Source organism: Nyctibius grandis, chromosome 6 (genome assembly GCF_013368605.1).
Source record: "Nyctibius grandis isolate bNycGra1 chromosome 6, bNycGra1.pri, whole genome shotgun sequence".
In the NCBI taxonomy this organism is placed as follows: Eukaryota; Metazoa; Chordata; class Aves; order Nyctibiiformes; family Nyctibiidae; genus Nyctibius; species Nyctibius grandis.
The window spans coordinates 6,053,627-6,071,551 of NC_090663.1; the positions used below are offsets into that span (position 1 = coordinate 6,053,627).

Consider the following 17,925-nt stretch of genomic DNA (forward strand, 5'->3'; position numbering starts at 1 on the left):
GGAAGATTTAAAGGTGTAAAAATAGCTTCTTTTTTTACAAAAAGGAGCTGTATTTAGGTGCACAGGTTTAAGGCATGCAAATTTAAGACAGTCTAGAGGCAAGCAATGCAGCTAACAAGTGTTGAGTAGGTGATCTGGTTAATTTAAAATAATATATTTACCTTAAGCAAAAAGAAATCCAATGAGAAGGGTGAATTTGGCCTGGGTGAAGGGCCCTTGTAAGGGGAAACTACAGCAGAAGTTAGTCTGACGATGATCAGCCCCGTTGTCCACAAAACAGTTACTTTAAGAACCAAATTACCGCCAAATCTGGTATAACAACTCTTTATTTCAGTGTCTACAACACAAAGAGAGGGCTTGCATTTTGACACCAGAACCATGCAAAGCACCTGTACACCGAGAACAAGATACTGAACGAGTGTCTCTCTCCTGCTACATGTGGAAAATTTAGGCAGGAAGACTCAGTTTTCCCGTGCGTTCCGCTCTACCCTTCCACAAACCAACCAGCTGCGAGGGGTGATAATTAACCTTCATTCCAAATCAAATAATTTGCCACTGAACAGTATTCCACGCTGCCCTAAGCTGCTCAAATATGCTTCTGTAAACTTCATCAAGGACCCAGTTCTGCTCTTGGTTTACAAGGACAAAGTCCCAAACATCTCCAGCTACAGGAACAGACTTTAATCCGAGGTACTGAATTAATGGAGAGCAGAATTTGGCTCAAAGGACAAACATCTCCATACAAAGGCCCAGAAAAGGCCCTTATTAATGTCCCAGACGGAGGGATGTAGAGACCACCCAAGGCTCAGAGAATTGTCATGTGCACAGAGGACAACTAGACATCCTGAACTATTAAAAAACAGTGGTATAGAAAAATAAAAGGCATAAAATACCGAACCAAAAAGGTTCCACATAAGGCATCAGCAGGTCCCAACTGGATGCGCTCCCGTTACACACGTCACCCTCCCAGCCACGGTGTTTAGGAACGATGCATTAGGATTGCATTTCTGACCTCAATCACTAAGCACTAGGAGCAACCAGAAGGGTTCAAGTTCTGTTCGAAAAAAAAAGGAAAAGAAAACCCACAACACAAAACAAGGAGTATTCTTTTTGGTAAGTATTTTTTAGAAAATAAAATAAAAACGTTAAAGCAATTCGTTTAAATGATTCTTTAAAAAAAGACAAACATTCCTGTAAAGTAAAAATATATATATAGAAATAGAATAAAATTTGTGTTTGTTTTTACAAAAAAGACATTCAGCATCACATCAGCGGATTCTGATCAACTTCCCATCCGTCTTCTGCAACAACTGCTGCTCGTTAAGGCAAAACGTCGGGTTGGCACCGTTACAACAGCTGAATCGAACTGGCCGAAGGCGAAGCAGAGCAGGCGGCGTGCTGGTGTCAGCGAGGCTGCTTCTCCCGCACGCTGACCGAGCCGTCCTCCATGCCGAAGTACACCACCTCTGCCATGTCGATGAAGAGCCCCGTCTCCACCACACCTGGGGAACAAGAGTTCACGTGCCGGTTAATGCCAGAGCCACCCCACTGCTTGAATCCTCTGCTCTGACCATGGGTTTGTTCATTAAAAGGCGCTAATGCCTCCACCAGAGGTTCAGAGAGAGGTGTCCAACCTGGGTGATGTTGCATCAACCGCACAGGGAGCCTCGGGGAAGTCTTCTCCATGCGGCCACCCCCAGAGGAAGCTCTCTCCAGAGTGAGAAACAACTCCCAAAGCTCCCCACGATGTTCACACCAGCCCAGCCACCACCGTTACACTAACACAACCACGAGCGTGGCATTGTCAGCCGTCTGATGGCCCACGAGAGCAAAAGGAAGTTACACGCAGCCACAGGCTTACTCCCTTTGCCTTTAAACACATCTATCCTGTTAGAGGAGAACACCTGGATAACGCTTGTTCAAATGTTAAGACACAGCAGATCTGATGCTACCTCTGCAATTTGTAGCCTGTTTGCAAATGTACTTTTGGTTGCATTTAATTATGGGGTGCTCCTAACTTCACAGTGATCTCTAAGCCACAGCCAGAGGCCAGAAAGGTGGAAAGAAATGGAGAACAAAAGCTACCACAAGCGCAAGGTGACCAGAGCCCTGCTATCACCACTGTACTCAGGCTTTAACAGTTCTGCTCATCCACTTTTGAGTAGTGAAGATGCTCTTCTCCCCTTAGCAAGCCCATTTCTGAGTAGCAAATGGTGCAGAGACTCTCTCCATACCAACACGATGGAGCAGCTACCATCATTTACCCCTTCATCTTTCAACCAAAAGAGATGCAAGGAAGAAGTCCTTGCAGAGAGGCTGTTTTGTTTGCAAACAGCGTAACTGGCCACTGTTTCTCTCTTACACAGAAACAGCTCTGATGATAACGGACCTTTGTACAGCCATGGGCAGCAACCACATTAGGATATGGCGCGCTGCACCAGGGAGAGCCCAGACCAGCAGCGGTCACAGGTTCATTTAGATCTGCTCCTGCCGAAGGTCCGAACCTGCCATCTACTGCTGGCTGCAAGTGCCAGGTAATGCTTCAGATCACAAAGACACCGGGACAAGCCAAGGCAGAGGTAGCACCCTAGCAGTTTGCTCCTAGAGCAGGAAAAAAGAAAATGGGTCTATTTTCAGTAAATCAGCCTGATTAGCAGCATTGAGGGAAGCAAAGCCACCGAACAAAAGCACCTAGAAGTTACTGGCAACTCTTCACCCAGCCTACACACACAGCCTCTGCCTGGTCCTGTGTTTTAATCATGGTGCCAGGACAATATATTGTTGCTTTGTGGGGACGTCGAGGTTTCTGCAACAGGATCCCAACTGTTCCTGCGTGCTCTGACAACGCACGGTCAGTGAAGGCTGTTGTGTTATGGACTTCAGGGGCGGGCAGGTATCTGGCAGGTATCAGAGTTAAAAGATACAACATGTATTCCAAAGCTGACCAGATTCAAAAGCAGACTTTGCCAAGAGATCCAGATGTGGTTAAGCCACACTTTATATACTGCTTCACTGAAGTCCAGAGAGTGCCACTGCCCCTGCGCAGACCTGGACCATCCAGAAGCAGCTCTGGCCTGGGCAGCAGGTTTCATGCAAGGCAGGAGTCCTTGCAGAGAGGCTGTTCTGTTTGCTGCGTGATCGGCCACTGCTTCTCTTGCAGAGCAACAGCTACAGCAATAGCGAGGATACGCTGCGCCCTCACAGCGAGGTGAGCCCGTAGGACTACACAGCAGCAACGGGATGCAGAGCTGTAAGCACCTTCTGGAAAATCACAGAATCCCAGAGTGGTTGGGGTTGGAAGGGACCTCTGGAGATCATCTAGTCCAACTCCCTGCCAAAGCAGGGTCACCCAGAGCACATTGCACACAGTCACATCCAGGCAGGTTTTGAGTATCTCCAGAGAAGGAGACTCCCCGCCCTCCCTGGGCAGCCTGTTCCAGTGTTCTGTCACCCTCAAAGGAAAGAAGTTTTTCCTCATATTGAGTCAGAACTTCCCATGTTTCAGTTTGTGCCTGTTGCCCCTTGTCCTGTCACTGGATACCACTGAGAAGAGTCTGGCCCCATCCTCCTGACACCCACCCCTATGGTATTTGTAAGTGTTGATAAGATCCCCCCTCAGTCTTCTCTTCTCCAGGCTAAACAGACCCAGCTCCCTCAGCCTCTCCTCGTAAGAGAGATGCTCCAGTCCTCTGATCATCTTTGTAGCCCTCCGCTGGACTCTCTCCAGTAGTTCCTTATCTTAATACTGTAAATACTGTAACCCAGTGCAAACCCTCCCTCCAGAGTCCACCAGTGTTTCCACTCTCTAGCGAGCCCAGGGCTGGCGTGCCTAAAGGAAAACAGCGTCGGAAGTCACCCGGCATCGCCCCGCGTTTTCACCACCATATGGGAATGCCACTTGGGTACGGTTGTGAGGGTTATCTCACGCGGACCAAGCCTTAGCTAGCTTTTGCTTTTTTTAACAATCAATCACAGACATTACCTGGTATCATTTTTATAGCAGTGTTCACTTCACTCCATTCATGAACCTTGTCAAACTTCCAGTCCAAGATGAAGTTCCCGTTGTCCGTCACGACGGGGCCCTGGGAAGCAAACCCATTTGTGAGCACTGTGAGCTCCTTGTCTGCCGAGCACAGCCAGGGACTGTCACAGCCTCTCACCGGGAGCAGCCGTCCCTTAGAGACAGTCATCATTCAAGTAAACCAGGGCAGCCCACAATAACCCTGTAAGTAAAACCATCGCCCAAGGCAACTGCTCATTTCTCATTCTCCTGCATACAGATAATCATGCAGAAGCTGGAAACCACGATGCAATTTCATCACTGCAACAGGGGATCCTTTTCACAACAGTAAAGCTACGTTGATGTCCTAAAAAGGCCATTACAGGCAACTGAAGCCAAAATGAGACCCCTCCGCCCCAGTGATAAGAGCGTGCTGCCGCATGCCACGGGGAGGTTTTGGAGATGAAGAATTGCTGGACTTCAGCACCCCAGACGTGCCCAGCACTCTCTCAAGCCCAAGAGAAGGAGCAATTGGGTCCTTTCAGCAGAGCAGAGACAGCTGGGGCCGCAGACAAGGCGTTTCAGCAGCGCTGAATAGGGTGTGCAACCACACGTGCCAGGAGGGACCAGCATCCTCCGAGGACACGGCTTGTGCTGGAGCAGCACTGATGTGCATTCCCTGAGCGAGGCCGGTCTCAAGTTCACAGAGAAGACTGTTTGCTATTCTCAGGCACCCAAACGCAGCCCCTATGGCCTCTTGGGATTAGACACATTAAAAACAGGTATTCAGCCTTGGGCATTAACTCCAGCCGTCACTGCAGACAGCCCTCCTTTCCCCTTGCCACGCGACGTGGGCTGGCGAAGCCCTGCTGCCCAAGTCAGGATAGGACAGCGGCAGCAGAGACAAAGCAGCTTCAGTTTTAGTTTAGTCTGGCTCTGCGTGGTATGGAGGAGCCTGGGACAGAGCATGAGCTGCCTCCCCATCTCCAGACCCTCCTTGGCAGCGCAGGCTGCCCTCCAGCCCCCAAACACCCCCACAGAGCAGCGGGTCAGACCTGGACTGGCAATCCCCCCTCTCCCTGCTCAGGGATGCTTGCTTTAGGAGACATAAACCACCTAAACACACAGTTCGTTAACCAAAGTATAATTAGGAGGAATTACACAAGATGCCACTCGCGGGAGGGAAAGCCCAGATTTAATTAGACGAAAAGCCAGACCTCGGGTCCTCCGTTTGCCCACGTTCAGGTGGCTCCTGGGGGGAAGTGGGGCTGATGAGATACACGTACCGCTTTGCTAACAGCCATCCGCAGCTCCGCAGCACCCCCGAAGTTCTTGGTCAGGGCTCTGGTGACAGGGACATAAGCCATGGGGATGACTTCGATAGGAATCCCCTTCTTCCACTGCTCCCCGAGGCTCTTTGATTTTTTCCTGAGGACACAGTTTGAGGTGGGATTAGCATCCCACATGGCATTGCTAACACCATTAACATAACGCACTTAATCGCACTACATCTTGCAAACCCCCGAGGCATAAGACCCTGGAGGGCACAGCGGTCAGTTCACATGTGCACACGTGTAGGAAGAACCCATTTAAGAACCCGTTTAACGCACGATGCTCTATTCACTCGTAAGCCCTGTTTTGGCATGTTTTCGACAAGGAAGATGCGAATTGTTTTTTCTAGATCCCCATGGCTGTATATACAGAAGGGGAAATTTTATTCCGTGGTGCCAATCACTGAGCTCAAAAATCAGAGCAGCCATTTCCCCACAAGCTCTGCTGACTCCTGAGCAGCCTTGCTGAGCTGAAAATTAAGAAAAAAGGCTAAATTGAATTGCTGAAGCACTGGGAGTCATGCTCATTTCCACCTATTCCTGCTCCCCTGACCCACTGGAAGGACAATAATGGACTCACACAGGATCATCTGAATCCTCCCACGGGACACAGAGGTACAACAAATAGTAGTATTTTTACCTGTAATCGGCAATAACAATGAAGCACTTTGCATATCCTGCAACTATCTTCTCCTGCGTCAAGCAACCACTGCAAGGGGGAAAAAACATATATAAAAATCAGAAAACAGACTGCTCCTCAGTATGCCTGACGGTCCTAAAGTCCAGTCCTCTCCACCATGTTCCTGCTGGTTTTGGTGCTGCCATTTGCCCACGTCAAGGCTCTTTCCCTTGCCCCATCACTTCATCCTCCTTGTCCCTTGCCCACACTCTGTCAGGAGCCATCTCCCACTGCACTGCACGCATGGCCCTGCACAGGATCCCATCAGCCTCCCAGACCACCCCAGAGACATCCGCAGCCAGGAAAGGATGCTCAGAGGCCACACGTGCTGGACGCAGACAGACAGCAAGGCTCACCCGCCGCCTTTGATAAGGTTGAGGTCAGAGTCCACTTCATCTGCTCCATCAATGGCAACGTCGAGCTGTAGGAAGAGCAGAAATTTGGTACGGAAACCCCTCCTGTGCAGCGTCAAGGCATCGCTCTCTGCACAGCTCAGGAGGGGGTCAGGTCCCAAGAAGCAGTCAGAAATGTCACTAGAGCTGGGACCACCTTGATGCCAGCCTGACCAGAGATGAGCATCTGATCAGCCATCCAAGGATACCAGCCCCAGCTAAACCACAGGCATGTGAGAAAAACCCCAAAACCAACTGCTGACCTGCAAGGCACATCGTTTCACACATTTAGGGTCACGGTTTAGTGGTGGACTTGGCAGTGCTGGGTTAACAGTTGGACTTGATGATCTTAAAGGTCTTTTCCAACCAAAATGATTCTATGATTCTATGATTTCAGCCTCTAGTGTTGTCAGCTGAGGGGTGGGGGCTCCTGGGGAAAATCTTGGTCACAACACTTCAGCAATGCCATATCCCCACCTCTGGCCAGCAAGCCTCAGCCTGGAAGAGGTACCAAACACCTGGAGGAAACACAACTCGGGAGCCTACTTGCCATCTCTAAAGGGACAAGAACTAGGACAAGACTAAGGCTTAAAAAATAAACAAAGCTGGTTCTCACTTGTGTTCTGCAGCGTGGCTGCTTGAACTTTCAACCTCAGGGGGGGACAAAGGAGCCTGATGCTTTATGAAAGACCAGGTTAGAGGAAGGTCAGGTGAGGCCTCACCTCCATAGTCCCACTTACCTCTGGATGTCGGTCCAAGTCACTTAGCGTTAAGCCGTTCTGCAGGATCAGCTGACGGGCCTGCGCACCAAGAAGACAGCAAACACCATTTACCGGCAGCAGAAAAGGAGAACAGATTCATGGTGTCATTCCCCTGGCTGTGGCAAGGACAGAGCCACCCTGGCAGAGCTCCACTGCTGCACCCTGAGCTGGTGGAGGCTGCAGCCAGCCGCAGGAACCCATGGCAAGGAAAGAATGATGCTTCCAGACCGGATTATTTTAATCAAAAGAAAACCCTGCTGCTGATTTGAACTAAAATGCTCAGATGGTGCAACAGGACTCCTGGGTCCAGGTCTGTCCGTAGAGAGACCTCTCTCCATCTCTCCTCCTCCAAGCAGGAGGTCCATCAGCTTGGTGGGATTCACTTGTATCTAAGCATTAGAGCAGATACAGGATTTCTGAGACCTGTGTTGTTTCAGCTTGGACATCATTCTCCCTCGCACCCATTCAGCCCTTCTGATTTCCTTCGGCTGAAAAATGGGGGCCATAAAATGAAATATTTACACCAGAGCAATACAGGACTAACAATGAAAATATTTTTCATATTGGAAAGAGGAAAAAAAAAAGGCAAAAAAGTACAACTCATGGAAGAAGCATGGGAAGCCTCATGAAACAGCTGTTTGGTGGCTTCCATCTACTTTTACCAAAGTGATGGATCCCTCCAGTGGCAATGCAACACAGAGCACCCAGAGTTACCCCCGCCTTGGTCTGGAGTTACCCTCCACTTGGTCTGTCAGTTTAAATGGAAGTTCAAGCTTAGAGAACTTCGAATTGGTTACAAATGATCACCTGAGCAAGCCTCCCTCCTTGCAAGGACTCTGCTTGAGCCTGAACCTCCTACCATGCTATAGCTAGTCCAAGAAACCCCAGTGCGATAGCCTGGATCAACTGATTCCCCTGAATTTTACCCACTAACACTAACAAAGTGCATCGGTCACGTGTATTGGCATCCCAGAAGCATTAAGAAAAGTTAGCAGGCAGTGGGCCTGGCAATGGGGTACGATTTGAATCGTCATTGTGGCATTTCACAGCATGCAGTTTTAACACCTGTGGGCTGTGGGCTCTTGATCTGTGCGCTGGGATTGCCCTAAGGAACTCACAAAATAAAAAGAATACAAATCAGTGGGTTTACATTCATGACATGGTGTCCACGGAAAGAGATTTCAGGGATCTGGGAACTGAAAGCATTGAAAAAAACACTGTGCTGCACATGCAGGCCAGATCCTGAGCAGGCTCAGAGGCAGCAGTGTGGAATCAGGGTGGCTCTCTGCGGGCTCTCTGCTTGCAAGGCGATGGGAGCAGAGCAGTAGGAGTCAAAAGCAGAGCTCCCACAGCTGGGGGAAAGCGTCGGTAACCATGGTCTCGCTCTGCGCTCTCAGCACGCAGCTGGGTGAAGAGAAGAAACAAGGCAAAAGCCACGGGACAGATACTTACCCCGGCTCTAGCTTTACTGATGGTGATGGAATAACCCAACCTGACAACAGGGAAGGGAGGAGAATAAAAGCCCAATGAAACCAATTCTTCCTTGCCAGGGACCTCAGGCAGCCATTTACACCTGTGCGTAGTGAAAATAAGACGCTGTTTTGCTGACCTGGGAATGCTTCACTCGGAGCTGGTTGAAGTCTAAGAGACTTTTAGGAAGCATTTCTTCTCAGAAAGGGTCATTAGACATTGGAAGGGGCTGCCCAGGGAGGTGGTGGAGTCACCATCTCTGGAGGTGTTTAAGAACAGACTGGACATGGCACTTTGTGCCATGGTCTAGTTGACAGGGTGGTGTCAGGGCAATGGTTGGACTCGATGATCCCAGAGGTCTCTTCCAACCTGATTGATTCTGTGTGACTGTAAAAGATAGGAGGCAGCCCTCTGTCGGGGGGCTGTTGGCTGGTGCAGGTGTATGATCTATCTCTTCCCTTTAACTGCAACCTTTTTGTTTCACTGGTAAGAAACTGTGTAGTGTTACATGAACAATCCCAACATTTCAAGGCAGGACAGGCCCCAGTCGATGTCCACCCCGAGAGCTTTACCACGATTTTCTATAAGACCTAATGACTGAACTCAGAGGAGTTTTCCTCAGTTCAAATGGGATGTGGTGTGTCAGGATGGGGATCATTTTAAAAAGATCAAAGACAGACTCTCACCACAGTGTATGTATGCAACAGAAGTGTTGCAAATACTCCGATAAAATAATCAAGATTTGATCATATAGAAGAGTCAGGTTTGAAATAGGTAACCAGAGGCACTGTTAGGTTTGAAACAGGTAACCAGGGAAACCTCACCAGGAAGTTACTGGAGTTTTCTATGTTTTGTTTAAGAAACTAAGGAGACCATCACGGACACCAGTTATGCTGCTTGGAAATCCCCTTACCCTTCCCATCCTGATTTGAATATCAGGGATAGTTTCCAATCAGTAGCATAGAACTAACCAATGATTGGTTTAGAATAAGAATATTGATAAAGTTAAAATTAACGGAACCAATTGTTGTAAAGGTTAAATTTAAGAGCAAGCATACTATGCATTTTTATGTAAAACGACTTATGTAATAGTGACTCAGTGTATAAAAACTGATGGATTTTAATGTTTGGTTGGATACATATGGTGGAGCTATCCACGTGTCCCCAGCGCTGCAATAAAGTGCCTGCTTATCTGCTTCGTGTGAATGAGTTTTCTTCCTGATTGCTAACAGAAGTGCTGATATAGGTTAAAAAAGAAAAAAAAATCTAGTTTTTACTTTTTGCCCTTCGCAGCAGTTTGTATTATACCCCAGTTGGCCACTGGTTGTTTGCAACACGTGGGAAAAGAGAGAGCCCTGTCATCCCACACTCACACTTGAAGAACATCTGCAGGGTAAGAAGATGTCAAGCTTTCATAAGATTTTAGGATTATTCACGTGGGTCTCTATCCAACCTCCAGCTCAAAGCAGGGTCAGCTACCAGGCTGCTCAGGACTTTACCCACTTGGGTCTTGAAAACCTGGAAGGACGGACTCTGCCCAGCCCCTCTGGGCAGCCTGCCTCGCTGCTTGCTTGTCACAACTTTGTCACCGAGGACAAAAGTACAACCCCAAGGTCCACACCAGGACCGTGAGAAGGACACCTGCCCAATTCCCATAGCGGGCCATTGCCACGCAGCCTCGAAAACCCTGCAGGTGGTCCCCGTCCCTGGCAATGTCACCTCTCCCTGCCTGAAAGGGACAAGGTGACAGCTGCTCCTCTGCAGCAAGTTCCCACCTCAGGGAATAGAGGCAGAGAGACCTGAAGGCATGGAAGCAGCTCAGAAGCTTCCCCAGCAGCTCTGCATTTCACCACCAAGGTATGTTCTCCCTCTCCCTGAAAACCTCTCAACAGCTACCTTGGTACAAACCACCCCCTGCAAAAGCTGCGCAGCAAAGGAAAGATTAAGCTGATTTTGCTTCTGCAATTTCGTATAAAAGCCAGTCGATGCATTTCAAGTTCCTCCTGAAAACGCATGAGCTTGCTATTACTGCCTGCAGCACGATTTTTACAGCTTTCAGGGCCTGCTACAGAATCAAAGGAGACTAAGTGTCTCCAATGACTTTTGCATTATGAGTCTGGTTTACCACCAAACAGCATTTTTCTGCAAGCAGGACCCAGAGCAAGCCACACACCAACACTGACATAACCAGCATTACCACAGGGGTTCAAAACACTCCTCCGAGCACTACAGCATCGCCAGAGCTCAGCGCAGGGTAGCACAGCACCACCACCACTACCACCTTCACGAGGTCCACTCACAGGGCTGCAGCATCACCACTGCTTCCACCAGGGCTGTCGGTTAACTCACACCGCGGTGAGCCTGTCCGGAGAGCAGTGCGGCCAAAGCGAAGATCTCTGAGTGAATGTTTGGACTGGCAGAAAGCAAAGGAGGAAAGCGCTTACCTGAAAAGACGTAGGGATGCAGACAATCGTCAGGTTCTCCTGTTTAACCCGCTCAGCTGTAGGAAAAAAAGCAGAAGCCTCAGTTTGTTCATTGCAGAAGGAAAAAAAAAAAACCACACCTACTTTCACTTTAAGCAGTCAGTTCAGAACAGCCCCTCTGAATCACTGCAATTACTTGCTTGGCTTGCAAATAACTCAAGTCATGCTCAAAATGCAAACAGGTGCCACTCTGCATAGGGTAAGGCTCAGTTTCTACAGTCAGAAATGTTTAAACACCTGCCCTGGCTCAGCCCAAGGCACCACGAGCCATTAACTTTTGTGTCTCCATCAGCAGAGGAGCCTCATCAGCAAATCCTCACCTGGGAAATCAGCCCCACTCCCCTCTCTCACTCCATTAGACGGGTTTTCACTGCATTCCTTGTAAACAGAGAGCTTCAGCAGCTGTCTGAAAGGTTTTCTGGCTGCTTGCCTTGGGGACATCACATTCATTTATCACAGAACATTTAAATATATGACAGGGAAAGAACTAATAAAATACAGTATTCCATTAAATGGAAGGAAATATTTCCTCCCCCAGGTTAACCTCAAATGACTAAAATCTATTACTAAGACATCATTATGGACAAAATGTTATTTTAGTAATTACAATACTCAGGCATAAGCCAACAGCCCGAGAGTCAGCAACAGCTCTCGCACCAGAGCAAGCACACGGGCTACACACTTCAAGGGAACGCTGCTGTGGAAGGACTGAAGATGCGATACGTGGGGCTGGATGTTGTTACAACCCACATCTCAGCGCTCATGAATTCAGTAGACGTGAAAAGTCAGACTTTGCAGCCTGGAAGAGGCGATGCGCTTTAAATACTACGCCCATTTATTTAGAGATTGACTCTGTGTTAGGGTCGGGAGGGGTTGCAATAGTGAGCCAAACCCAGGAAGCTGAACCACAGCTCCCAAACCAGCTCCCAGACAATTAAGTGTATCACACACAGCGTGGGGTGAGATGGGTGCCAAGGGGCAGGCATGGCACCACCTCTGCTGCTCCCCTGCGAAGCACCACGCTGCGCTCAGACCTCAGCCCCGCTCGCCCACAGCGAGCCCACAGCCCCCCAAATGACAGGGCTGACCCCGCACTCCCAACCCACCACAGCACCCACGGGTGCTCCAGTTGGCATCCGAGGTGAGGAGTGTGGTGGCCAGGGCCACGGCAGGATGAGGCACGGCACCTCCACAAGCAGATCTGCCCTAGGGTGGAAAGCACCCTGAGAAGGAAACCTTAAACCTCTGCACCCTCTATAATGAGGCGTGAGGATAATTACCCTCGTGTTCACATTGCAAAAATGCATTTGCCTCACTTGAATATTTTGCTGAAATTTTCTGAATCACACCTCATACAAACCTGCACCTGGAGCAAGCAGATAAACCTAGCTGTAGGGTAGAAAAAACAAATGCTGCAGGATTTCATTCCTCATTTTCATTACACCTCAGCAGGACCCTCAACGTGAATAACGAGGGCGTGAGCAAGCGGCATCAGCCGCATACGAACGGGTTAACGGAAGCGGAGCAGCTGCATGGCCCAAAGCCACAAAGCAAGTCAGGACGGGGCAGAGCTGGAGAGGTTTCCCTCCAGTTTGGGGTGGGTGCCAGCAAAGCGCTTTGCCTGGCTGCATGGGGAGAGCAGGTGGCAAATCACGACCTCCCAGGACTCTCTATGCAATAAATTTGGATCACAAACTCCACTTCTAACCTTCAGCTTCAAGGAGGACGCAGCAGTTGCTGAACAGACCCGACACGTTGGCTCTAAGTCAGCACCCAGACGATTTAACCTGTCTTCCAGCTAGTTGGGACAGCTGGGCAAGGGGACTTCAGTGGTGGGAGTGACACGAAGGGGAGCGTCCTACCTAATCGATGCACCGCGTGGACAATCGTAGAACCGCTTCCGATCCCAAGAACTTGATTGTTCTGCAAATCAAAGAGAGACAGGGGAGAGCCGTTACTGGGAGCTTGGCACGAGGACCGTCCGCTTCTCCTGGTACACTCGACATCACCAACACACGCAAGAGGAACCTTGCCCAGAGGTGCACGCCGGCACACGACATCTTAGCACGCTGCAGGCAAGGAAGGGAACACCCTGCGCCAGCGAGGGCACGACCACTGTCTGTGGCTAAGGGATTTTAGGCAACTCGCCTTCTCCTTAAAGGACGTGTTCTTGCTAAATACCCCTCCGGTCTGACTCTTGGGGCGTTCAATGCACGCTCACCGCTGGTTGCTGGCATTGCACGCATCCTCTCCTGCCGGAAAGCCGGGAGTTTCAGACAATACCACAGAGGAAGAAGGTGAAACAACCTCAAGATAACATCTCCCAAGGAAGCCGCACAGTAAAAGCAACAGGTCTGCGGCCAACCAACCGTACTGTTAGTAAACAATACAGATGCACCGGCGGCCAAAGCAGAGCACAGCAGCCGCTCCTAGAGTCTACCAAAAACCACCCTCCAAAACAGAGTATATAACTGTCTGTATGAGAGTCCAGCAACATGCTTGGAAGATGGGTGAGCCTGGCAGCGTCTGCTGAAGAGGATCACATTTTAACCACGGCTCAGCCCTGGCCTTTCTCTGCTTATGGTCTGGTTTAGGAAGGATCACTGCCGCCTCATCAGTCATACAGACGCGCTTCTAAAAGGTGCTGCAGGCTGAGGGTGGATGGGTGCGATTGTGTTACCTCTGCTAGAGGATGCTCTTCGATGTAAATCTGTTTATTATCAGCTCAATCTCCCATCCCCTGAGAGCTACCTGCAGCCTCTTGCACTCTCCCAATTTTCAATGTACTTCCCCTCCTTTGGATGGGATCCAAAGCTTAAATTGACTTAAGAAGGCCTAATATCACCACAGAGACTCCAGATGAGAAAGACCTGAAGCCAGCCAGAGATGCAGGCACAGAGTTCTTGTGCATTATCTCTTGGCCATTAGACAGGTCTGGAGCTCTTTCTCCACGTGCAGCAAACCCAGAGCTCAGCAGCTGTGGAAAAAGCCACACCTGCAGCATTTCAACCAGCTGAAATCTTACTGGCATGCAAGCTTGCCCAGAAAGGTGGAGCTCAAGGCAGGTCACGCTCCCCTGGGATGAACGATTTCCCTTGCTTCTGTGGGTTAAAAGCTTAAAAACACAACAGTTCTCCAAAACCCAGTGCACACCCAGAGACTCGGCTTATATCCCAGCCCGCACTCATCACTGTGACTCTGCAAAAGACAGAGAAAGCAACACATCGCAGCTGCACAGCTGCAACGTTGCCAGCAGAAACCCAAGAGCTCCCGAGGTTTCTCTGTTTCACCTGCCCGGCAGACAGAGCCAAGCGCGGCCGGCCAAGGGGAAGCAAAGCTGCACGGAGGCTGGCAGGACATGGGCAGGACCGATGTTCCCAAGAGACTTGTTTGGACCTGGGAAGAAGCAGTTTCTTCTCTTTGTGCTCATTTCTAGAGGGTGGGACAGCTTCTTGGAGCAGTTGGGTGCCCTAAAGGGATGGGGAAAGCCTCAGCATCAGCCACTCCATTGTAATGAAGAGGGAAGAGCTCACAAGGATCCCAGCCCATCCGCTGGAGACAAACTTAAAGGCATTTATCAGTGAGGAGGGGTGGAGCACCCTCCCTCAGGTGGTGGCAAGACCTTGGGCTAAGTGGGTTTCCCAGAAAAACAGTTTAAGTCAGTCTAAACTGGTGCTGTCACAACCCCTGCCTTACCGCAGGTCCCACCTCTCCCTCCTCAGCTCCAACCCCAGCCAGACCAGGGGCAAAACCAGCCAAAAAACATTCACTTTTAAAAACAGGGGCAGGGCAAATGCTGGTGAGAAGCAGAGCACAAGGTCAGCGTGCAAGGGGCAGGTCCAGCTCAGAGCACTGAGGAGCAGGACGCCATGCAAAAAAAAATGACATTTCAGGTTGTTTACTAAAACCCCAGCGAATAAACCCAAGGTACTGAGCCACAGCACAGCTGCAGACCCATGTATGGACTCCATGAGTGAAGCCAGCAGTGACCAGAGCGTTGTCCCTGCTAACTCAGGGGCCAAGGGACACTGGAGATGCCGACAAGGCAGCGCACACAGAGGGGCTGCCAGCAGCACCACACGGGCTGGCCTGTCCAACAAAAGTTTTCAAGACTAGGAATTACATGGGCAAAGAGCAGGAGATAAATACAGTGCAAAGCCCCAAGTTTCCTCTTATTAATGCTCAGTCCTCTGGGGCAGCAGGACCTGCGGCTCTCACTGATCTTTTCATTTCTAACCAAGATGCTAACAGGACTTGCCTTCGGAGTTCCTGTATAAACACAAAGCCAGCTTGCCCCAAGCAGCTTAAGGCTCTAAAGCCCCGGTGCCTGTGCCAGCCCTGCTCTTCCGATCTTCCGAGCCATCACGGCAGCACAGCCTGTAGCTTCTGAGCTTGGTCCTCTTGGTGTCCGCTCCAGTACTGGGGGACTCCGCTCCTACAGCTGCCTGGGGACAAGTGCTGTGGGTAAACACACCAATCTGGCTTTAGTTAAAAAAATAAAGAGAAAAAAGTTCTTCTCTCCTAATGCCCTCACCCACAGGTTCTGTATCTACTGCAGGCAGCACAAGGAGGTGCTGTGCTGGTGCAGTTGGGGATGGGTGCAAAGGAGGATACCAAGCGAGGAGCCTGATCTATCCGTAGTACCAAACCCCCTGTGCCACAGATTTACAGCACAGTTAAGTGGGAGAGATATGTCCAGCACAACCGAACCCTGAAGTCAGCGGCACCTCCCACACGTCCCCGCTGTGCAAGGGAGGGAATCTGCAGCTTCACTTTCGGAAATTATGTTGCTCCCTCTGTTAACAGCGATAGCTCTAATGGCCAAACAAAACTATCCAAACACAAAACTATCCAAACACAAAACTATCCGTTACAAACGGCAGCTGCGCCCTGACAGTGCAAACTGAAGGGCAGACAGGTTTGCTCTGACAGCTGAGACCATCTGACTCCTTGGCGGTGACTCCAACCTGCTTCTCCGCCACTGCTCCACGCCAACTCGCACCGCAAGCATCACAGTATTACCCCAGACGCTGCCGTTACTTAATCAGCGTCACTAGCCGGGCACTGAACTTTAATCAGCTGGGACACGGCCAGAAACATCATCCTAAGTTTGCTTGAACACAGAACAGCACAAAGGCCAGCTATCTTACTAGGAAAAGTCCAAAATCAAGAGTAATGTTTTACCACAAACCAAAAAGCTCACAACAGCCCGCAGCAGCGGTCATGCTTCAGCTCCACACCTTGCAACGTGAAGTCCTTCCTCCTGCAAAACCTCAACGTGCAACTCTGGGGCTTGCTTTGGGTAAGAAAGGGGGTTTTTACACAACTGGCAGGGTAGGTCTCAGATGGCATGTGGCTGTGCTCTCTGCAGGCAGGTACAGACTGCTCAGAGGAAGGAGGGGCTGCAAAACAAGCGAAACATTTATGGGACGCCAGGGAAGCCATCAGCAACGGAACCTCCAGATGCCAGCCCAGTGCGGGGGAGCGAGAAGGAAAAGGGAACTTTCTTCCCCTCTGAGTGCTAACATCTACCTCCTTGGCAGCAACTCTATGCTTATTTCATCATGGCTGTTGCACAACGACTTGCACAGCAAACACTGCGATAAACCCTGTGTGACTTTAACCGTTGATCTTCCAAGTATTCACAATTAACCGTTGATCTTCCAAGCATTCGCAATCAGCCTGTGTCAAACCTCTCACAGCTCCAGCCCTATTTGACCTTCAAGGGGTTGATTAAAGCCCTTCACTGCGTTTCCCTCCCTGCAGAGGACAGGGCACGACCCCCTGGTTAGGGGCTGTTGCTCCTTGCTTGGGTCCTCGGGCACAGGGTACAGCAGCACCCTGGACTTGGAGAAAGGAGCAGGACACGGCGTTAGCCTGAACTCCCACCGCAGCCCAGCTTGCAGGAGGGTGCACGGTGAACGTTTAGAGGTGCAAGACGTTACCCCAAACTCAGGGTGCTCCGTGCTGAGCCAGGCAAGGCACAGAGCCGCTGCGTGGGAGGCGTGTGCTGGGCGAGCACAGAGATCGGAAGGAAAAAGTCGTTTTCTCCCTTCTCCCTGGGCTGAAGGAGCACAGTCCAAAGCAAAGGAGGAAGAGGCTCAGCAGGGCCCGTCCGTGCACCCCAGGGTCCCTCCTTGCACCCTGGGACTGCCCGTGCTCTGGTGAGGGTGGGGGTGTCTGTGCACCCCACGACCCATCCATGAACCCCAGGGCTGCTCCGTGCACTGAGAGGTCTGTGCAACCTGGAGCCCGTCTGTGCACTGAGAGGCTCCGTGCACCCCATGGCACTGGGGGGATCCCCACACCCCACGGCCACTCCGTGCACTGGGGGGTCCCTGCACCCCATGGCCGCTCTGTGCTTTGGGTGGTCCCTGCACCCCTGAGCCGCTCCGCACAACCCGGGGTCCGTCCGTGCACCCCGGTGCCGCTCCGTGTATTGGGCGGCTCCGTGCACCCCGGGGTCCGTCCGTGCACCGGGGTCCGTCCGTGCACCCCCGTGCCCCGAGCGGGGCTGGGGTCCGGCCCGCCTCACCTGGACGTGCCTGTCCACCGCCGCGCAGGCCGCCAGCCGCTTGGCCTCCTCTGCCATGGTGCCGCCGAGCCGCCCGCGGGCCAGGGCGCGTCTCCCCGCCGCCGGCCCCGCTCTCGCCCTCCCCGGCGGCCGGGCAGCCAGGGCCGTGCTGCGGAGCGGGCCGGGCCGGCCGAGGAGCCGCATGCCGCCGCGGCCCGCCCCCGGGGGGCTCTCCCGCTCGGGCTGGAGGCCTGGGCCGAGCCAGCTCCCTTCCTCCTCCTCCTCCTCTCCTCCT

At 51.1% G+C, this 17,925-nt stretch overlaps 1 protein-coding gene across 1 annotated transcript; it reads right to left on the reverse strand.

The window, feature by feature from the left end:
• Positions 1-308: 308 nt before the first annotated feature.
• RPIA (ribose 5-phosphate isomerase A) lies at positions 309-17,904 on the reverse strand. The gene is made up of 9 exons (XM_068403884.1): positions 17,652-17,904; positions 12,979-13,039; positions 11,078-11,133; positions 7,143-7,202; positions 6,367-6,431; positions 5,972-6,040; positions 5,287-5,428; positions 3,983-4,082; positions 309-1,502 (listed from the first exon to the last, which is right to left on the reverse strand). Exons 1-9 carry the CDS (start codon positions 17,832-17,834, stop codon positions 1,405-1,407), a joined length of 834 nt encoding a protein of 277 aa, XP_068259985.1. The 5' UTR covers positions 17,835-17,904; the 3' UTR covers positions 309-1,404.
• Positions 17,905-17,925: the final 21 nt, after the last annotated feature.